At 43.7% G+C, this 23,055-nt stretch overlaps 1 protein-coding gene and 2 long non-coding RNA genes across 3 annotated transcripts in view; 1 reads left to right on the top strand and 2 right to left on the bottom strand.

Annotated features, from left to right (window-relative positions):
- LOC310682578 overlaps window positions 1–23,055 on the bottom strand; it is a 44,561-nt gene extending 21,506 nt beyond the window's left edge. Inside the window, exon 1 of the long non-coding RNA XR_014514016.1 lies at window positions 22,679–23,055. This is a non-coding gene — a long non-coding RNA (uncharacterized lncRNA). The remainder of the gene's footprint in view (window positions 1–22,678) is intronic.
- Window positions 713–5,542, bottom strand: LOC310682570. The gene is made up of 3 exons (XR_014514006.1): window positions 5,184–5,542; window positions 1,939–2,006; window positions 713–730 (listed from the first exon to the last, which is right to left on the bottom strand). It is a non-coding gene; the product is annotated as an uncharacterized lncRNA (long non-coding RNA).
- MRPL53 (mitochondrial ribosomal protein L53) lies at window positions 5,627–10,464 on the top strand. The gene is made up of 3 exons (XM_083451456.1): window positions 5,627–5,799; window positions 6,946–7,058; window positions 10,151–10,464. Exons 1-3 carry the CDS (start codon window positions 5,699–5,701, stop codon window positions 10,276–10,278), a joined length of 342 nt encoding a protein of 113 aa, XP_083307582.1. The 5' UTR covers window positions 5,627–5,698; the 3' UTR covers window positions 10,279–10,464.

Genomic DNA, 23,055 nt, shown 5'->3' with positions numbered 1-23,055 from the left:
AATCACGCGGTGGCAGTGGGAGGCCCCATTAGCTAAAGTGGTGCTTCGGATTAAGAACAGTTTCAGGTTAAGTACGGACCTCCAGAACAAATTAAGTTCTTAACCCGAGGTACACACACTGGACAGGAAATCCTGTACACATCTGCATAGATGTACACAAAATCCTGGACAGGATTTTGGTTAAATGCAAAGTGGCCTCAGTACTGTGGTACCTTGGGTTAAGTACTTAATTCATTCCGGAGGTCCGTTCTCAACCTGAAACTGTTCTTAACCTGAAGCACCACTTTAGCTAATGGGGCCTCCTGCTGCTGCAGCGCCGCCGGAGCACAATTTCTGTTCTCATCCTGAAGCAAAGTCCTTAACCTGAAGCACTATTTCTGGGTTAGCGGAGTCTGTAACCTGAAGCGTATGTAACCTGAAGCGTATGTAACCCGAAGTACCACTGTACTCTGAAACTTGGGTCTTCAACTGGGATCCATTTACTTACGGTCTGTGAACACAGGAAGCTGGCTTTATCAATGTCCTATCTTGCTTGTGTTTGCTACACTGATTAGGAGGGGCTTTATGGGGATTTCGGACAGGAGTCTCTTACAGCCCTACCAGGAGATGCAATGGATCGAAACTGCATTCAAAGCTGATGTTCTGCCATGGAGCCAAGGCCCTGTGCCCATTAATCAAGTGCACATAGAAAGGCTTGCTTGGGGTGTGCAACACAGCTGTGGCATTTCCCCTGAAATCACGCGAAAAGGAGGAAAGGAAGAAAATCCATTATCGTAAGAATTCAGAAGCATTTTAAAGCTCTTGCATTCTGGAAAACATCATGGAGTGAATTTATTGGTCCCTTCCCAACGTTCCATGGACCAAAGACTTTGGAATCCATGCTCATGCCAGGAGCACATTTTTGAAAGTGCTGCATACCAAAAAGAAAGTCATCATCATTTCCAGAATTTCTCTGCCATTATGCCTTTTGGAATCCTGCACTCGCAGACCACAGAATACTGGAACAGGCAGCCTGATCCTCTGCACATTGATTTGCAAGCAAGTCCACCTGAGTTCAGTGGCACAACAGCTCACCACCCAATGTGCCTAGCACTGCAGCCTCACAACTTTGCTGACTGCTGTGTGCAACTTCCTTAATGCAATCATTGCTCACTAAAGTGCTTTCTTCTAAAGTCCCAAATTCCAATTCCTTGATTTAGAGCAGTCCATATATCTAAATTTAGCAGCACCGATTCCAAAGTACAGCTTAAGGGGATGAAAACCAACAAAAATAAGGCAATATTCTTCTTACTTTGTTGTAGAATCTATGATTAGGAAATCTTTTGCCTGACTGTGATGCGGAGAATTTCTAGAACTCAGGGGAAAGGGCAAATAAGGCACATGGGCATTTCTAACCGATGAGAATACGTGAAGCTGCCCATATACCAAGTGAGAGCTTTGATCTAGCTCCGTATTATTCTCACTGACTTGTTTTCTGACACCATCAGGAGATCTCACCTGAATTCATAACTTTTGGGCCATGTCTCGCCTCGCCTCTTTGCACCTTGGAGTCCCAAGGTGACATATATCTTATTCAGAGAAGGGCCAAACAAGGTCATAAATAAGTAATATCAAATGATACATCTCAGGCCAGAGAGAGAGACACTTGTAACACAACTCGTCATCAACAGAACCGGCAACAAGCAGCAGGGCAACAATTTAGCGAAATGAAAAATGGGGGACTGGAAGCAAGCATAAAGCAAAATCGATTGTCAGTGTTGCAGGAACACAAAAACGTTCCCAAACACGTCAGCTGAGAAGTCTCACTCTTCTTAAGCGTAGTAGGTTAATTAAGCAGACCTGAGAGAAAAGTAAGGCAGCGATGCCAAGAAAAGATGTTCCCAAAGATATAATAAGACAGGCTGGGATTTAATATATGAAAAAGCCCTGGCTCTTTACCTGACATGGGCGTGTGAAACAATTATGAGGATTTGCTAATTGCAGCATCACACGTCACCTGTGGAGTTCTGAAAGAAAAAGAAAGTGCAAAGCCAGGAAAGAGGACCACAGGTCTTCAATGGGACACACCTGTACACACAAGCAAGATTGCCAGTGGAATGGCAACTCTCCATGAAAAAGGATGGGGGAAATATAGTCTGAGGACTGTTCCATTTCATAAATGGGAACCTTAAGGCCTACACCAGGGGTGCTATCCCGATGTTGCTAGACTACAACTTCCCATAATCCTTGGCCATTGGCCAATGCTGACTGGGGCTGATTAGAGTTCAGCAGCATCTTAATTTTTTTATTTATTCAAACAATTTATGTACCACTTAGCTACAACAGTCTCTAAGCAGTTTACAAAGGTACAATAAAGAAAACAGTCAAAACATTTAACAAAATCAAGCATCAGTTAAAATATCTGCTGGAATAAATAAGTATTCAGTAGGTGTCAGAAGTTCAGGAGGGGAGAGGGCCTGTCTGAATTAAACGGGGAGTTCCTTAAAATAGGGTCCACAACACTACATGCACAGCTTCTGGTGAATTTTGTGGCCATCCCTGTTTTACTTGTAAAGCTGGCTACCCTGCTCCAGACACCTCAGAACCAGGTTATCTGATTAACAGGTTAATTTATTAACAGACCACCTTCTCTCGTCTAAGTCCTCCAGGTCACTGCAATCTACTGGGGATGCAGTAAATGACTTTGTAAATAATAAATGCTTGTCAGGGAACTGCCATCGGAGCTGGAGGCGGAGAGGAGGCTCCAGAGGGATGGTGGAGAGGGTCCCAGTAGGGAGAGAGGTAGCCCATCTGCTGGGGAAGGAAATCAGCGTGACACCAGTGGAGAAGGGGGGCAGATGGGGGAATTGGAGAGGTGGCTCCAAGACTCCTCGCCGGAGACCAGCGGAGAGGGCACAAGTACTCCGCTGCCCACACCCACTTTGCGCAGAAGACTTCCGCACAGGCAGAGTAGGAGGAGACTGGGCGTCAAACAGCTTCTATGCTGGAAGAGGTTCAAGAAACGCCCACTGACGGATTCTGCCAGCGACTGAGGCAGCCACGGAACTTGAGGCTGTCCAGACAAGAAGGGTTCAACCAGGCAACCTAGCCAGGAGTAACGGCAGCTTACGCACGAGCAACCCCTAGAACCATTACAATGCTCTAGAGAGATTACAGCTTCCCATCTCAGATGCATTTTTTATCTATTTAATTATTCGTCCTCCTTAAAAAAAATAATTCTGCCTTTCAGAATAAAATATCAGAAAGCTGCTGCTTTTATGTATTGTGGTGATCAATTGTATTATTTTTTATTCTACAATACCTAGTACAACATCCACTGTTTTTTTTTGGGGGGGGGGGAATGACAATAATTGCAATAGGTCATATACAATATTCAGGAAGTAAAGTCTGTAAAGCTTTTCTCACTCAGAAATGCCCCCTGCTCCAATAAACAAAAACTATTGAAGAACATTGAGCCATTGTTTTAATAACTTGTGGAGTAGCAGCCATGTTAATCTGTTATAGCAAGAAAAGCCAATAGATTTAATGTGGCCTAAGCTATCATGATCTAGAGTCACTTCATACACCTGATGAAGTGGGCTCCTAACACCAAGGCTGCAAGTTCGATCCCCATAAGGGACAGCTGCATATTCCTGAATTTCAGGGCATTGGACTAGATGATCCTCAGGGTCCCTTCCAACTCTATTTTTCTATGATATAGTCCAAGGAAGCTTATGTCACAATAAAGCTATGCATCATAAGAGCCTTCACCATTTAGCAAATACATGTAGAGTGAGTCTTCTGCCATCTTGTGGCAGAAGGGTTACATGTGTTCAATAGATGCTCATCTATTTCAACTGGAGCCATTGCTTAGTAAGTTCAGAGTGCCGGGGGGTTGTTGTTGTTTTTGGTGGTACAAGCAGCTGTGGTACATGATTCCAAAGCTGACCCCAGGATCCTTTGCAGTGAAATAAACCATTGGTCTTCCACTGGTGGGTCAGGACTCCCTATTGGGCCGTGGCCTTGTCTAAGGCAGGTTGAAACAAACCACACCGCCACCATACAACATATATTGTAGAAAATGAAATGAGTCCACAATTGCACATATGGGTTAAAGGTGGGTCCCAGGTCTTAAGAAGTTGAAGACTGCTATAATATAGGATAATGGAGCACAGCTCACAATCCAACAGTTGACCAATTTGCACAGTTCCTCACACAGTCCAAGAGCTGCTCAGACTGGTTTACTCTGGGACTTTGGAGGGAGTCCTGGCCTCCATCATTTGCAATGTGCTGCTACCTCAAGTGACTGCTTACATACATTTAGAAGTGCCCTGATTTTTATTTTATTTTTTACAAAAAGCTTTCTGGCAAAATGGTAGCATACATATTATTATTTTTAAAAAACCCACTCAAGTATCCATGTTTTCATTCATCAAAGCCTGTCTACCCTCCCTTTTCCATAGAAATGTACTTAGTTTTTTTGCATATTAGCTATTTCTCAAATCCTTAAAAACCAATTATGTTTTCTAGGCATTTATGACTATGGCTATGTACACTTCTGATGCTATGATAACAATAAACACTTTACAAATCCCAGTTCAGCCATTTAAATTTGTTCTCTATTATAATCCTCAATGTGACTCCTGGGGATTAAGTCTCATGGAACTCAGTGGATTTACGTTTGAGTAAACCTGTTTCGGAATGCACACAAGCCTCAGTAACACTACCATTACGTCTACAAGAAACCTGATAAGTAGATAGATTTGCCCTGAAGAATGTCACCCTCCATGCCAGTCAACAAAAGTTTATATATTGATAACATTGTCAGATTTCAACAATTCTTTGTTGGTTTTTGCTGCAATGGACAAACAAATCTACCCCTCTGGAAATGACAACGTATTCGTGTCTGTGGGTTTTGTTTTTTAAAAGAAAAGTTCTTCATCCCCCCCGCTTCCCAGGGGAAGAGCTGATTCAGCTGATTGAGACGAAGAAAAAGATGCCCCACCACCAACTTGATGTACAAGTTGGCTAGAATAGCTGAAACTTATCAATACTGGAGGGCATCCTGCTCTCACAGTGACCAACCAGATTCCTGTGGGAAACTCCAAAAGCAGGATTCGAGCACAAGAGCACTCACCCCGCCCATGCCTTCCAGAAACTGGTATTAATATTGTTTTGTTTTATTTATTAATTTTGTATCCCACCCTTCATTCGGAGATCTCAAGCATGGGGTTGGCCACTGCGAGAGCAAAATGCCGGGCTAGATGGGCCAGTACGTTTTTATTTTCTTAGCTTCACAGGGGAGAAACTCTGCAGTGTGTGGTCTTCGCTCACCTGCTGACTACAGGTGAGAGAATTCCAAGAAGTAAGGATCACGGCGTGCAAACCAGGCATAAAATACTCTCCGGACCCAGCAAGGCTTTCTTTATGTCATGATGCTCCCTTGACCCCGCTCTTTAAAGTTATTCTCAAAGAACCGAAATGCCAATTCTGGGCTATCCCGGCGCAACAAAGAGCGAAGTCTAACAGAATTCCCACGGAATGGCACAAACTATAAAGCCAAGAGATGCTTGACTACATTTCCCGGCAGGCCGCGCGCGGGGGGAGGAGCCCTCGTGCTGAACGCGGCGAGAGGGTTTCTGGGAACTGTAGTCCTTCCGGTCGCTCAGAGGGCAAGGCGCTCGCTCTTTTACCGATCCTACCGGAGGGAGGGAGGAAAATGTCGTTCGTGGTGCCGAAAAGGGCGGGGGTGACGCTCAAGCAGGTGAAGAGCGTCTTGGTCGCCTTCTGCCCCTTCGAGTCCAACGTGGAGAGCACCAGGTGAGGAGAGGCCACGGGGTTGGGATCCACTGGATCCGAAACAGGACTCCCCACCCCCGGACCCATTCATCCCAGGGCACTGATGGGCAAGCCATGCACACAACCTGCACGAAATACACGTGGCATCATAGGCAGGTTTTGCCCATTCTGATTGTAGAATCTGGCTGCCAGTGCTGGGCTGCGGTTCCTTAGTACTGGGGGTGCAAAGTACTTTTGTATACCTTTACGTGCTGAGAATGGGCCCTAGCTTGATTTTTTAAATAAACGATTAGCAGGACTCATTTATTTCTGACTGTTTTGCTGCTGTGCCTTTGCCCTGCTGCATGGCAGGCAGTAATTCATCTGGTGTGGGATAGGGCCTTTTCTAGTAAGCAATGCAGGGAGGAGAGAAAGAGAACTGTTCTGTTGAATTTCTACCTGAGATCATGCATAGTTTATACAAAAAACAAACAAAACAAAACCCTGCCATGCCATGCCACTCCTAAATTATTGTTAGACCTAGGAAGTATGATGTTGGGCATAGAAGGTAAACTTTTGTACACCTTGTTTAAGCTGCCGCTTCTGCAGTGTTGGCATGCTAGCATCCCACCCCTCCACTCCATGCCCCAGTCCAGGCTCTTAATGCCTGGTATGTTGACTCTGAACATGCATTTTTAACAAGGTGCATGCTTGATATGCTATACAGATATGTTTCCTTACATGGCTTGCATCCTGATTAAGTCATGTCTAGTACTAATAATCACACTCTGCCTTAATCCAAAATGACTGAGTTAGATATTTGCCTCCTTCACCCTGAGCTCTTTCAAGAAGGAGGGCAGGATATAAATTCAATAAATAAAATGTAAATAATTCTACACCGGAGTGCTTTGAGCAATTGGTATGGCAAGCTACTAAACTGCAAGGATGTTTTTATAACTTGTAAGATTGTATTGTCTGTCTTATGTTTCAGAGCTTTGCTGTATGTATATTTTGGATTTTGGCAGCTGATATTATTACATTGTTCCACTCTTATTCTTCCTATGAGGTGCTTTGTGGATTGTTGAGATAAAATCTTTAGACTAAAAAAATTGTTCATTGTATTTTATGCTTCTAACTGCTACGTTGTTGATAAAACATGCTCTGATCTATATTTCTGAACCTTTTCAGAAATTTCCTACAGTGTCTGTATACAAAGAAAGCCTTTTTATCCAACAGCAACTGTGAGGTGAAAACAGATGTAAAACATGATGGGTCTGAACCAGTAATTGACGTCGCATTTGGTAAGGAAGCATTCCTGATTTGTAAACTAAAGCCTAGATGGTCAGCTGGTAGCCTTTGGGCCAGATGACCCCCCTCTAAATAATTTTCTGCTCCCTGGAAGCCTCCCTATTCAAAAAGCTGTCAAGCTGTAAAAAGTTTCCACTATTAATGTGGCATCTCCTTTTTGGATATACAAGCTGGTCCCCCTTTACAAACCCAATGCCTTCTCTGGAAATCATTCGTCAGGCAAGTGTTTGCATAACCAAGTCCATGGTTTCCATTGTTTCCCACGGAAACTTGTCTAATGCAGGATTTGTCTGCTCCCTTTCCCCACACTCTCCATAATTTCTTCCTGAAATGGCTGCAGCCAATCAGCAAAAGAGAGGCAAAGGAAAAAAATGGATTTGCCCGATCTCTCTCACTGTCTGATTTGTCAGATCTTTCCTGTATTCTGACTTGTCCGCTTTCACTCCCCTGCCCAAAAGTGGCTACAGCTGACCAAGCAGGAAAAAAACCAAGGAAGTTGGATGTTCAGATAAGTGAATGTGTGGAGTGTTTAGCAAGGTTTTGGCATAATTCTGCAAACATTATTATGGAACTGATAACTCTCAGTTCCTAAAACTACAGAGGCTAGCCACCCCTGTCCTAAAGAAGTTGGGGATCTTCTGTGGCTTTCAAATTCAGGAAAAATTACTGTATTTTTCGCACCATAGGACGCACCGGACAATAGGACGCACGTTGTTTTAGAGGGGGGAGAACAAGAAAAAAAATTCTCCCCCTCTTTGCCCAGCGCCCCTTCAGCAAAGCGGCAGGAGGCGCTGCGCAGAGAGGGGAAGAATTTCCCCCCTCTTGTTTTCCCCCTCTAAAACAAGGTGCCGTTTCAGTTGCCTTCAGGCGGCTACCTTAGAAGCCTGGAGAGCAAGAGGGGTCGGTGCGCACCGACCCCTCTCGCTTTCCAGGCTTCAGGTTCCTATCGACCTGCTCTTTGGGGCTGGCGGGGGGAAGCCCACCACCAGCCCCGAAGAGCAGGTCGGGGAGCAGCAGAAAGGCGTGCAGCGGAGAGGCTGCTGCCATAGTCACGCGTCACCTCTCCAGCTGGGAGAGGGTCGCGGGGCTATGGCTTTTTTAGCCCCGCACGCGCTCTCCCAGCTGGAGTGGTGGCGCGCGGCTAAAGAGGCTGCTGCAATAGCCGCGTTTCACATCTCCAGCCGGGAGAGGATCGCGGGGCTATGGCGTCTTCGCTCCATAGGACGCATACACATTTCCCCTTCATTTTTGAAGGGGAAAAAGTGTGTCCTATAGAGCGAAAAATACGGTACTTATTTTACTTGTGGGATCTTAATGGAAGAAGAATTCAACATTTTACCCAGCGTTTTGGACCATTTATGCCTCTTGCCTCAAATGCCTTTACTTGAAAACCTCTTTATTTTATTTTAACCATTTCTGTTGCTATTCTAGGAAGTACCTCTGATGTGTAAATACAGTGGCTTGGTGATCAGAGTATTACTTTCTTTCCCTTGGTTTCCGCAAATTCCCACCCCACTCCTTAAGCAGTGCTAGATGGCAAGAACTCAAGTTCTGCAGGTTGCTTCTGGCAGCAAGGTTGTAACAAAGTTTGGAACTACTATCTGCTGTATCTCTGCATTGTCAGTTAAGCCAGGAAGATAAAAAGAACTGAGAAAAGGATAGTTCCAATGGCAGTGTGCTTTGACTCCACTAGATGGCTCATGGTAGCTTTTGAAAAAAAACAGTAGCCTCACTGGATGCTGCTCATTCAAGATGAACCACAGTAAGCTAGCACATCCATACCATACAGTTAAAGCACATGGCTTCCTTCCTTCCAATAATCGTGGGAACTGTAGCTTACTCCTTTCATAGATCAATTCTCAGCACCCTTAACAACCTGCAGGCATCTTTGGGGGAACCTGTAGGCGCCAAATGTATGGTGATGATGTGATCAAAGCCTGGTTTGCCATTGCATTCAAACCTGACCAGAGTTCTATTACAAATTAAGCTGCTCTAATGGGAAGGTTAGTGTGCAACTACACACCATAAAAAACCACGTCACTGACAGATAGGCATGCAAGGTTAGTGAGGGAGAAGGAGCATTTGACACAGAGTTGTAGTTTGCACATTATTATTCCTTGAAATGTGCAGTTCTGCCCTTACATACAATGTGTGTCTATTCAAAAGTCTGCTGAGTTCAGTGGGGCTTACTCTTAGAAAATTATGTATGCTCTTCACCCCTTTCCAAGACCCTTAATTAATGAGCTCTGTTGTCACTGTAGCTTTCCATCTGTAACTTCCATTATCTCAGAGACTTCCATTATCAGAAACAGTGAGAATAGCTTTCAGATAATGGAATATTGGGGCAGCCGATTTCTGTCATTAACTGTCTCACATTATATTTTCAATAAGTATATTTTATTGTTTCAGTCAAAGGCCATGACAAGTACATACTGCAACAAATCAATAAAATAATACTAAGATATACAGGGGGGTCAGGAACATAATTAATGAATAAGCTCTACCTCCCCCCCCCCTTTAGTTCTATCTCTGTTCTCTATTCGCAAAGTTTGTAGCCCTTAAAACCTGTGCACCAGTTTTTCATATGTCCATGATCTTACTTGCAAATTTAGACTATTTTCGTGTCAAACACTTGATGCAGACCCAGGGAAGATCCAGAAACTGCAAGGTGATTTCCATATAGACCATATAGAAGGGATCCACATTCCTATAGCATCTCCACCCCAGATAAATCACTCAGGAGAGTCTGTGCACTTCTGGGGAACAAATGTCAAAAAGCAGGAGAGCGCCAATGTTTGCTGCTTTGAGTCCTGTCAAGGTTCTTTAGGTGTAGACTTGGGAGTTCTGTGGTGCCAGCCAAGTTCTCTCACTACTCCGTTTTGAAGGGCATGGTACAAAGAATGATCTGCAGCCTTATATATGTACACACACAGTATACATATGTAGTGCTTGTGGTGTTTTAATACACCTCTAATGTTGTTTTCTAAAAATCTGGAACATTTAACCAAGAATATTCATTTGATGTTGTCATGTAGAACTTGGGCGATTGCTTTTTCTGTTCTAAACTATGTTAATTCTTTTGCAGCTGACGGTGACAGACTGATCATGAAAGGAGCCAACTTAACCATTAGAGAAATGCTAAACGCCTTCAACTCTAGGTGTGAAGCCAAAGAGAATATGGCACAAGAGAAGGCTCAGAAAAAGAGTGCCTGAAAGTCAACCAAGGAACAGTTAAGATGTTTCATATGAACTTGTGAAAACTATGGTGTAACTTCTTCCCTTGGAATGACAGCCAGGACTTTACCAAGTTGGATACAGACAGAGTGCAGATTGGTCCTGACAAATTACTGAATGGTGTCTTTGACCTTTTCTCTAAAGATAAAACTCCATGCAAAATAATTGATTAAGCAGTAGTCTCATGTGTTATTCGTATTATTCAGACTTCTTGGAGCAAGGGGTTTAAGAATGATAACATTAGCTGTGAGAAAGTGAAAATTTGCTGTGGCACATAGGAATTGTAGTAGCCTTTTCCTGACATTTTGTTGTCGCTAAGAAAATTAGTTTCCTTCAAGACTCCTACAGCTATAGCAGAGAATGTATGTTGTTTCCATTGAACGAAATCTCTTTCAGGACCAAAAGGAAGTAATTGCACAATTTGCAGAGTGATTAATTTTAGGTAAAGCAATAAAGGTATGTAGAGCAATCAAGAGTCAGGCTGGGCAGCAGTATGACCTGACAGGAGCCACCAACACGTCCCGTCCCCCCAATTGTTCATGCCAACCAGGGCAGAAAGCAGGGAAACAGAAAGAAACCTGAACCTGGCGTAGCAATCAGACTCAGATTGGGCCCAATTCTGTCAAGGGGCAGCAACAGAGCTGGATCAGGACTTTCTGCAGGCTGCTGACAGCGTTACCTCCACCTACCTGAACCTTTGGATAGGATGGGGTGCTTCACACCTGCAGAGCTGCTGTGGGCTGGAAAGAGGTAGATTTACCCCATTCTCCCCACCCACCCACCCACCCAGTGTGATAGTTTTTGGGCTTGGATTGTGCCCTGATTATTCTTTCTGCATACATCACAACCAATTTTGATAGAGCGACTGTCCACAAAGCCAAGAGTCACTGCTTATTTAGGGTATTTTGAAAATACTGTATAGGCACTATTCTGCACCTTCAGAAAATTCGGTCACATGGAAGTGTTTGGTATTTGACCATACCCAAAAAATAATAATAGTGTGTTCTTTGGTTGCTTTTTTTTTCCTTTTAAGGATCACAATATAAAGCTAAATTGATTTGTACAGTTTTCACAGCATTATACAGCTCAGTGGAAAAATATCTAGAGGAAGAAAATTGCATGGAATTGGAGAACTGCCAAACTCAGGTTCAAAATACTACCTGGCCTGGTAATCTCTGCCCCACAGTGTGTGCATGCATGAGAGTGTTTTGGCTTCTGCCAAGAGCAGGAGTGGGGAGCTGTTTTCTGCCAGAGGGTTGTAGTTTCCCTCTGGACAGTTCCCCTTCTGGGTGCCATGGGCCAGTGGTGGGTGGGGCCGGAAGCAAAAGTGGGAGAAGCAACAAATGTAAACACTGCTTTTCGTTCTGTTAGCTAACTTCTACACAGACACCTCTCTCTCTTCTCCATCCAGGCAAGCAAAAGGCATTACTGGTATTCAAGAACACATTCCAGCTAAGGAGAAACACTCAAGGAGGGTGTGAAGCAAGGCTGGTAAAGACGATTGCCTTTTCAGAGTGCAATTTGTGGAGAGAATGTAGAGGGTCAGAGAGAGGGAGAGAGAAGCTTAGAGGGTCACATTTGACCCCTGGACCTCCTGATTTCCTCTGATAGCCTACAGGTAAAATACAGGAAATGGTTGTTACCTGAGATTTGAGCCTGTGTATATGCCCCTTGAAAAATTGCAAGCATACGGGGTTCAAGTGCTTCCCACTCTTCCCCTGATTCTGTTATAGTAGGGCAAATATCTTACTTGCACCTCCCTGTTTTAGGCTTCTTGTTCTCCCTCTGATCACTTGTGCTCACCTGGCCTTACTATCCTCCTCTTTCTGTTAATTTGCTTTCCCTACACTTGTAAATTAGGACAAAGAAATGATGTTGTGTTTCTGAAAGACGAGGTTTGCTCAACTTCTTAAAAGTTCTTTATAAAGCTTGACAGTTGACTTTTATACATCAGCAAAGTGTTACAGCAAACTCATTGTGCAATACGTAACTAAATAGGGCAAGAATTTTGGGGATTTGGCAAGCACACACTGACAAACCCCAGTGACTGGGTTTGGGGGCAAGAAAAAATAATAAACAACAAAGCAGAGAAATTAGACGAGGTATTACCGCCATGAGGTCTGCTTTACAGAGAGCTGAGAGGGATCTTGCCATACAAAATGCTTTCATAAGATTTTCACTGACCTGTTATACATAATTATAATGGGTTATGGTGGATTCCAAACCTACCCCTATCCATACAAACAAACTACCTGCCAGTTGCCAATACCCCTTTTGTGGGAAGTTGAGAGGGTAGTGGCAGCACAACTGCTGGCACTCTTGAATAACACCAATGTTCCTGACCCTTTTCAATCTAGGTTTTGGAGACCAATTCGGCTCTGGACTGATAACTTTCATTGGGAGGGAGATGGAAGGGGGAGTTGATTTGTCCTATTGGATCGGCTTTGAGAGCTGAGAGTGAACAGGGAAATGTGTTATACCTACATAGAGGAGCAATTGGGTGACTGATTGCCTTTTAACCCTCTGTGAGTTGCAGGACACCACTTTGTCCCCAATGCTATCCAATAGCTGTATGAAACTGCTGGGTTCGCAGCTTTGGAGCAGAGTGTCATCAGTATGCAGTTTACACAGCTCTATTCTCTGTAGCATCTGAAGCAAAAGGTGATGTGCAGATCCTGCACTAGTGCCTAAACTCAGTAATGAGCTGGATGACAGCCAAAAAGCTGAAGCTGAATCCCAGCAAGACAGAGACCCTGTGGGTGAGAGGTTCCCTGTTCCAGAAAATGGGTCAGTTGTCTGTTTTGCATGAGGTTCAGGCCCTCTGAAAAAGCAAGTGTGTAGCTTGGAGGTACAATGCTTAGAGACTTAAGAGTGACCTGCTGCCAGTCAATACTGAAAGAGTGTCATGTGAGTTCGTATAAAGCAGTTTCCAATACTCCTAACCAATGCCAGCTGTTGGGACACCTCCAGTTTTCTAGTAAACAGCATTGTGAAGACAAGGGACTGGTTCTGCTGCTCCACCACACTACTGAATCCGAGCTGAGTTATTATCGCAATAGTATGTTTCTTAGATTAGCAGCCTCTCTGGAGGAATGGCAGAGGTCGAAGATTTCTTGGGAAACTTGTGACATTCATGTCAAACTGGCAGGGAAGATTTGGGAAAACACAGTAAAAGGTTCAAGTGCACAATAACTATCCTTGCAATGGCACTGGAGTCTTCAAACTCCAGTCTTTAAATAAATTGAATTTTCAAAAGTACAGAAATACGAATACAACCCCCCCCCCCCCGAAATGAGAAAGCAAAAGGTAAAGCTACAAAGCAAAGTAAAAAAATATTTATGAATCTGATCTTTCTACAGGTTCGTAGTTTACTGCTTATGACATTTATTATTTCAATTTCCAACAAACCGTCTAGGATAAGGAACTACTCTCAACTCCACAAAAAGCAGGAGAAAACATGCTTGCTTCATGTGACAGCCCTTGAGATATCTGAAGATGGTTATCATCTCTCCTCCCAGTCTCCTCCTTTTCCAGACTAAACATACCCAAATCCCTCAGTATCATGCTGGGAGTTTTCAAAACACCTATCGGCCAAGGTAAACTTGATAAAATTAAACCATACTGAACAGATTGTTTTGGGGAGCTTTGTACATAAGCAAGTGGACCCTTTGTGCCAGCTTCTCTGACATTCCTAAGAACTCCTGGTTCCTCTGCTATTGCCTGAGGTTCTGGTGGCACCAGAGGTGCAAGTATGCTTTAAAAATGCAAGAGATTTTTACTGGTTTGTAATGCCACCTATAGATAACTTTTAGCATTGCTCCCCAGATCTGGGTAGATATGGAGAGTGTTGGTTAGGGATGGCTGAATATATCCATTTTGGTTTCTCATTTTTCCAATTTTAAGGTCAGTTCTCCACATTTCCACAGCAGTTTGCAATGTATTGGTTTTTTAAGCCCTCCTGAAAATGCATCAGCATTATACTCTGAATGTCTCCTCATATAACGTTGTTAGGGAATTTCCCCTAGTACACACATTTTTACATAGCAATTTCCCCATATAGCACAAATAGCAGACTTTAATATGCTGTTTTCATTAATATATGTAGTTATGTGCACACTGTACCCTAGTATATGCATTTTTTTGTACACAGGTCTTGGCTGGAGAACTGCAAAATCGTGAATTTTGTGTTTCAGTTTGCACCTTATTCTGGAACACTTGCATCAGGGAAGCTAGTATTTAAACATAAACTGAAATTAATTTATTTCCATCTGTAATGTTGCAGTGCCGTCCCAAAGCTTGTTCGTTGAAGTGGCAACTTCAATAAATGTCTTTGTAGGCCCTTTCCCCAATACTGTTACATGCCCTGTCATTTCCCCATATCCATTGCTAACCATAGCTAACTTGGCCTCAATAGCTTATATCAAAGTTCATTAGCATTAGTTCAAATTCAGCGAGGCCTCTCGTGGTTTGCTCTTTCACTTTTGGCTTCATTGTGCAGGAAGTAAAAAAACTTCAGTCTTTGAAGTGCCATAAATAAAGGGTCAGCTCCACACACTTTATAAACCTTTCTGGGTGCATAAATCTCTCCCCCCTCATTTGCCACCTGTTGAGATGTGTATCTTGCCATTGCTTACAACTAGCTTTTATTTCCATAGCCTTCAATGCATTATCTTTTAAAAGCATGTCTTCCTTTGGAACAGGCTGATGCTCATGCATGTTTATTCAGAAGGAAGTCCTACTGAGTTCTCTGGGATGTCTTAGAAGTGTGTATTTAGAACTGCAAACCCAAATAGTTTTAAATCCAAGTATTTTGACTTAAGTGGGTAGAAAACTGAGCACATATTTTCTCAGTAAGATCTAATATTTTTTGAATGCAGCTGTGTAAACTCCTTCCTACTTACTGAGAAAACAAAGAATAATTTAAGAGGTCCAAGTTTAATATTTTGAAGATGCCCTGGTAATAATAAATGGGCCAAAGGATAGCATTTCATCACAAAGGACATCAAAGCCTTTGTTACAGTAATCTGAAGTGAAGCTATCAAGAGGACCACCTAGAATGTGTAGCCTGGCTTTCTTCCTGGGCATCTCCCTCTCATAAGGGGACAGGTAAGGCTTTCTGGAAACCAGGTATTATGAGGAACAGTTGGCAGAGCTTGGTGTGTTTTAGCATGGAGGAGAATGGGAGATGCAATGACTGTCTTCCAGCATCTAAAGGGTGATCATGTAGTTGGAGCAGACTTATTCTTGCTTGTCTCAGAGGACAAAATTAGACCCAATGAGTGGGAAATGCAACGAAGCAAATATAGGCAAATCATTAGTTCGAGTAAGAGCTGTTCAAAACCTGTAAGAAAGCACATCTTATATTATCACTAGGAATCTGACATTTGAATCTAATAATCTTTCATGTGTTCAGTGCTTTACATGCAGTATCTAGCTGCGATCCTTACAACAATCCTGTAAGTCAGTACAGTGGTGCCCCGCAAGACGAATGCCACGGAAGACGAAAAACTCGCAAGATGAAAGAGTTTTCCGTTTTCTGAGTTGCTTCGCAAGACGAATTTCTCTATGGGCTTGCTTCGCAAGACGAAACGTCTTGCGCCTTTTTTTAAAAAACCGCCAATGCATTCCTATGGGAAACAGTCAATACACATTGGTGCTTCGCAAGACGAAAAAACTCGTAGAATGAAAAAACTCGCAGAACGAATTAATTTCGTCTTGCGGGGCACCACTGTATTACTATGCCCATAGTTCAGAGGCAGAGAGATACTGACTTGCCCAAGAGCACCTACTGAATTTGTGGCAGAGGCAAGGTTTGAGCGGAGGACACCTTGATCCATAGCTCAGCCTCATTGCCACCATGCTAAACCTGCTCCTATCAGATTGGAAGGGCACCCAAGTGCCTCCCACATGCAGTGCAGAGGCATTTTTAATAACTGTTTTGAATGCACTAATAACAGGGATCACCAGCCATTATGATGTTGAAAGCATTCCACCCTTGATGTAGCCGGACTGGCAAGAAATGTCACAGTGACCACATTTGGACTGATCTTGCCGCCAGTTGGCCTTGCTTCATGGACCTTCTTCATGACCCAATTGCATGTGAAATGTGCAATGTAAGGGAAAGTCTTTTCACTCAATGATAAGCGAGCTTGCAGAACGAGTACAGTCATAGTACGTGACTTGTTGCTGGGATTTGTGGAGCTCTTATCTTGCCATGTTTGTGCTCAGCTGTTACTCCCTAGGTTTCTAAACTGCAGGGAAGGGCCACCTGGGGAGTAGGAGGGATGGGTGCAAGGAGATTGTTAGTGCCAGGATTTGGGGGTAACCTGCCATGGCAAGATGGATAGGTATTGCCCTCTCCCCATACTCCCCCAGGAACAGGAGGCCATGTTTGCAAGCAATGGGTTGAGGAAGAAGCTTCTTGGCTAATATCTTAGAGATTCCTGCATTTGCAGGGGGTCGGACTAGATGAGCCTTGGAGTCCCTTCCAACTCTACAATTCTATGATGTAGGCCTGGGTGATATATCCAGATATGTGGGGGCAGACCGCAATGACAGCTTCACTCAGTGGTATATCGCTGGTGAAACAATCATCACTCTTGACAAGCAGAGCCTGGCCAGGGAGCCCCATGTGTCCTGCGTGCGAGTGGCAGAGGACTCAGGGCTGGCTTCGCTGGCCAGCGGCACCTGGCCAAGGGGCCTTGGGGCTCGCTCAACTGGGGGCAGGAACAGGCCCAGACAGAGGTGTGGGGGGGGGGGGCATATGGGCCACTTGGCCCGGGCCTCCGATTCCAAAGGGGGCCTCGGTCAGCATGCATTCCCTATGTTTTTTTTTTAAGCACTATTGTATATCTATATTTTCCATTTTGTCTTTATATGCAGATATGGTTCAAGCCTTGAAATAAAATTATTTGTCAGCATAACTTTTGTGAAAATTATTTATATACTTACTTATAAGACTTCAGTTATCCCCAGGGTAAAAAAAAAGGGGGGGGGGCACATTATCTACCTGGCCCAGGCCTGTGCCTGGCTCTGCAAGGCCCTGGGCAGGAGCCTTTCCGCCTGCCCCCCTGGCTGAGCAGCAGGCTGGAGCCAGCTGTATTGGCCACAGCCAGTGAGGCGCTGGGTTAAAAATGCCTCAACTCGCAATATGAGAGCTGTGGCAATTTCACCTGGCATTGGCCGGCTGGGGCCCATGCAGCTTTTTTCAACAATATGGTATATCCAGGAACACGCCCTGTTGTTTCAGGGGTGTTCACTCCCACTGAGAACAGTCTGTCTCTGTACGTTCTAGACTTGAGAACTCAGAGCACATTATACCTCTGTCCTCAAAGGATAAAGATTCAATTTATTGGTCAACAACCAGCCCTTCACCACTTCTAAGCACTGGTCCAGCACATGAATTGCCTCTCCCAATTAAGATAGAACAGAGAGGGTGTGTGTGTACAATTTACACATAGTTGACACTTCATTCCAGCCTTCCTGATGAGAGCTCCTAGTGGTTTCAGAGGCATGTTAAATAGCACGAGCGGTGGGGGGGGGGGACGACAGACGACGATAACACACATAGCAGACAGGTATTTAATTGATTGCCATTTCTACAAATGGATTCAAGTACAGTGTTAGGATATGTCTATACTTCAAATGTCTACCATATTAACCATTGTGGCTTCTCTTAAGGAAACTTTGGAATTGTAGTGAAAGGCCTGGGATTTTTGTTTAATTTGATTTTTATTGTACTTCATGTGCATCCCTTTTCCTGAAATAATTTACAGGTTCCTAGGGCAGAAACCATGACTGTTGTACTGGTTCAGATTTAGGGTTCATCCACACTTCTTTTTGTCCCGTGTCTAGAAAGCATGGGTCTGAATGGTTTTGCCTTTGCCGCACCACTTTGCCCCAATTTAACACTAAATTGGAACAACAATACACAGAAAACCCAATTACCATTTGTGTCAATTCAGTGCTACACCACAGGTTCCACGGGGGAGAAAGTGGCAGAGGAAACAGAGGTGTGGATAAGCCCCCAGTTTAAATTTGTACTTAACATAATGGAATAACCACCCTGTTATAATGGTGTTAAGAGTGCATAATTTCTGTGCTCCAACTCCAACATTGTAATTAGACCAGCCTTTCCTAATCTGGTGCCTTCCAGATGTTTCAGACTATAAATCCCATCATTCCTGACCATTAGTCATGTTTCCTGGGGCTGTAATCCAGCAGTATTTGCTGGATGTCAATACCGAGCTTTTAGCTACTGTGGATACTGTATGTTTTATGGTTTTAATGCACCGACTTCTATGTAAGCTGAATTATACTGTCTGTAAAGCACCCTGGAAGTTTTAGTGAAGGGAGACATTTTTTTAAAGGTTTTAAATAAAGCAGGTTCATTTGTTTTCATCAATGCACTTTGCTTTGTTTGTTTTGTTCTGAACGGTTTTTGGTTGCCACTATTTAACTCTAGCATTGCTGATCACTTTGTTTGGCACTGCATGCATGCTCAGTTCTCAGTCCAATTGGGAGCTGTGCAGACCTGGTTTCTGGTGCAGCAGTGGATGTACCCCCCCCCCCTTTATATAATGACAAGATATTGTGCGACTGGCAGCAGATCAGGACAACTGTGAGCACTGTGCTAAGGATAAAACACATTTTGATAGAGCCGAATGCTCTTGGGATTATGTTAACCAACTTTTATAATGTACATTTTATCTTGAGGAGAAGGTTTTGTTGCAATAGGTAAATCCCAAGTGGATTTACAGCAAGACAGCCTAGCACAGTCATGTCTTATATTTTGCGGTCTAAAAATGCCTCTTGATTTTGAAGTCAATGGACTAATATTAGCACTCTGCTAGGAGCTATTTCACAGAACAAAGCATCAAAAAGGGAAGTTAGTGTGACTTGTAGTCCCTCTTGTCATGTGACAGTCATTGAGTGCACTTTGTAAAGAGTAATATGTTCCTGAACCAAAAGCCTGAAGGACACCAGCAACCCACGCAGAACCCTCAAGACAACGGAAGGGCGCAGTTAATAAGATTCATCAGTGCAATTTACCAGAGTGCTGTAGCCTTGCTCTGAGGCACTGTGGATAACTGCACTAATGGTTGATTATATTTACTGGAGTACCAGAAAAGGGGTCCAGGGCGGTTAGCAGTGGTGAACTATAAGCAGCTGTCTGAGGGATGGTGCCCTGCTGTCACCATATGAGATGCTGCTGCATATTATTCCTCCCACCAGAATAAAAGGGAGGTGCTCTTGAGATCAAGGAATCAGGGAGGCAGCCCTAGGGGAAAGTGTTGTAATGATGGACAGTGTCAATTGCTTATACTACTTGAGCAAATAAATATGTGGGCAAATAAATATGTGGGTCATAGCAAACAAAACATGTTGTTCTCAGTATCGTAATTGCCTTAGAATAATTGGGTCATGGAGGAGAATTAATCCTGAATAGTTCCCTGGCCCTGGATAAAGATATGAGGGTTGTTGAACCAAACAAGAATGATCACAGTGCTATTGAATTCAATGTACACACAAGAGGAATTTTTTCCAAGAAAGTGCAATACACTTTCAGGTTACATACGCTTCAGGTTACAGACTCCGCTAACCCAGAAATAGTGCTTCAGGTTAAGAACTTTGCTTCAGGATGAGAACAGAAATCGTGCTCTGGCGGCACATTGGCAGCAGGAGGCCCCATCAGCTAAAGTGGTGCTTCAGGTTAAGAACAGTTTCAGGTTAAGTATGGACCTCCGGAACGAATTAAGTACTTAACCCGAGGTACCACTGTAATACTGATTTCAAAACAGGAAACTTCTCAATAATACAAGGAGCTGAAAATGGGAGCCAACCGGCTGAAATCTCTCAAAGAAGTTTGGAGTGTTGGGTTTGTTTGTTTTAAAACAGATTAACAAAAGTTTGGCTAGAATATCACAGCTCAGGAAAGGTACCAAGGTGATACTGTAGTAGTTAACGAGAAGAGTCAGGGAAGCTATAAAAGGCAAGGAGTTTCCTTTAAAAACATCAAAGCCTTTCCCAAATGAGGTCTGCACACACACCGTACATTTAAAGCACATAGCTTTCTCCCAGAGAATCCTGGGAAGTTTAATTTATGTAGGGTGCTGAGAATTGTAGCTCTGTGAGGGGGTAAACTACAGTGTGATGGGAAGTACATAGAGACAAAACCCATGAACTTCACATATACTGATTAGTGTGGCTAGCAATGGTGGTGATTTCCTAGAAAAGAAAGAAGTCTTGGAAGTTGTGGTGGATTGCTCAAAGGAAATGTCAGTTCAGAGTATAGCAGTTATGAAGAAGGCAATTCCGTGCTGTGGATCATTAGGAAGTTTATCCTAGTGCTTATTTGAAATATGCTTCCTTGCAATTTCCAGCCATTGGTTCTTATCCTGCCCTGGAGCAATAGAGAGCAGGCCTTCCATCTTCCATATGACATTCCTTCAGACATTTAAAGATCACTACCATGTCCATCCGGGACGTGGGTGGCGCTGTGGGTTAAACCACAGAGCCTAGGGCTTGCCGATCAGAAGGTCAGCGGTTTGAATCCCCACGATGGGGTGAGCTCCCGCTCCTCGATCCCTGCTCCTGCCAACCTAGCAGTTCGAAAGCACATCAAAGTGCAAGTAGATAAATAGGTACCGCTCCGGCGGGAAGGTAAATGTCGTTTCCATGCGCTGCTCTGGTTTCACCAGAAGCGGCTTAATCATGCTGGCCACATGACCCGGAAGCTGTACGCCGGCTCCCTCGGCCAATAAAGCGAGATGAGCGCCGCAACCCCAGAGTCGGTCACGACTGGATCTAATGGTCAGGGGTCCATTAGACCCCTTTACCTTTTTACCATGTTCATCCACAACATTTTCTTCTCCAAGCTAACAATACCTAGCTCTGTCCGTTTTCCTCACTGGGCTGCTGATTACATTTACAGTGAATCAAAAGTAGCTGTCGCAAGAATACTTTGTTTCTAATATTTTTGCCATTTCTGCCAGTTGAAACACAGCGTGGCTGTAAAGGAGTGATGCAATCTGTGAGATGAATGGTTGCCACATATAGCCAAGGCCTTTTCTTTCTGAATAGCTGCCTTGGTCCAATCAAGTAAAGATGATTGCACATCCAGAAGATTCTGAAGAAGCCTGACTAATTTCCATTGAGTCATTAGGGCAGGGCAAGGAACAAAGCTCTGATGCAAGTTTATTGTAGCTTTGAACAGTGCAATTCCCCCTTTCCCCTTTTAGCGTCTTTTAAAGAAAACATTTCCAGTTGCCTTTTATCACATTAGCAGACTACTTTCTGTGACTACAGGTGGAACTGTAGGTGGCAACAGCAGTTCAAGAGAAAAGCAAGAGTGATCCCTAATCTGGAGTTTATTGCACTTTGTAGTGTTTTGTAAATTAACATAAAATACCAGAAAGTTTATGTTCACCTTGTTGGTAGGAGTGACTCAGAAATTACAGGGAAAGCACAGCACAAGTGTAGCAGGCACAGGATCCAACCACAAATCTCTAGAACTCTGTGGAATTTTCTCAAAGCAACAATCGTACTTCTTCCTTTTACATTTTTAATCTCTACTCCCTTTGGAACAATTAGAAGGAACCTCATGCCTGTTACTTTACTTCACCAATGGTGGAGCAAGGCAGAGGTGCTTATAAAAACATACAGTTTCAGCAAAACAATCCGATCTGGATTCATTATTGCACAGCAGCTGGCAGCAGCAGACTATGGCCACATTCACACCATACATTTAAAGCCCTATAATACGACTTTCAATGGTTCCCCCAAAGGACTCTGGGAGCTGTAGTTTGTTAAGAGTGCTGAGAATTGTTAGGAGACCCCTATTCTCCTCACAGAGCTTAACAATCAACCCCTCTTCACAGAAAACTCTCCTAAGAACTTTCAGCACCTTTAACAAGCTACAACTTCAAGAATTCGGGGGGGGGGGGGAGCAATGACTTTAAATGACTTTATCATAGTGCTTTAAATGTATCGTGTGAATGTGGCCTTGATTTATACAAAGTACCACACACAACTCATAATGATTGTGTGGGATTCACTGCCACAACAAACAGTGACTATTCGGTTAAGCTTGTTGTTCAGGAGCAGGAATTGAACAGGGCTGCTGCCTCTATGCCTTGCTGGAGTATCCCAACCAGCAGTGGAGAACCTCTAGTTCACAAGCCTCAATAGGCCCAGCCCATGAGGCTGTTTATTTTATTTTATTATTTTATTTTTATACCACCCTTCATCCAAAGATCTCCGTGCAGTTCACAGCATTAAAAATACAAGATAAAAATAATAATACATAATTAAAAACGAGAGCAAGAGCAAAACAAACCAATAACCCCCCCTCCCTTTGTTGTCTCCAAGCCATGCCTACCTGCATGGCAGGTAAAAACATGGGTCCCTGCTGAAAGCAGGGTTGGGAGGCACCACCGATCAGCTGGTTGGTGGCAGCTGCAAGATCCTGTGCCTTTGCCCATGTGGGATGTTTGTCAGAATCCCAGACATTTCTTTCACTGTATTTCTCCATCACATGGTAGTTATTCAATTTCCTGTATGAAAATTCATGAGGCTGCTTCGCATTTTATAGGAAATCAGTGATGGGCCTAGAGATGGTTTGGGGAGTTTATTCTGATAAGAAACTAGCCATCTTGAGCAGCAGCCCATGTGAGAGGTCACATGAGCTGTGTGCTGTCAGCTCTGCACATTTGTGCAAGATCAACACTCCTCACGCTCATGCTCTTTTAGCATGTT

Source organism: Podarcis tiliguerta (genome assembly GCF_965153285.1).
Source record: "Podarcis tiliguerta genome assembly, chromosome: 7".
NCBI classification, from domain to species: domain Eukaryota; kingdom Metazoa; phylum Chordata; class Lepidosauria; order Squamata; family Lacertidae; genus Podarcis; species Podarcis tiliguerta.
Note: the sequence above shows the minus strand (reverse complement) of the source record. Positions and strands in the feature narration are given on the sequence as shown.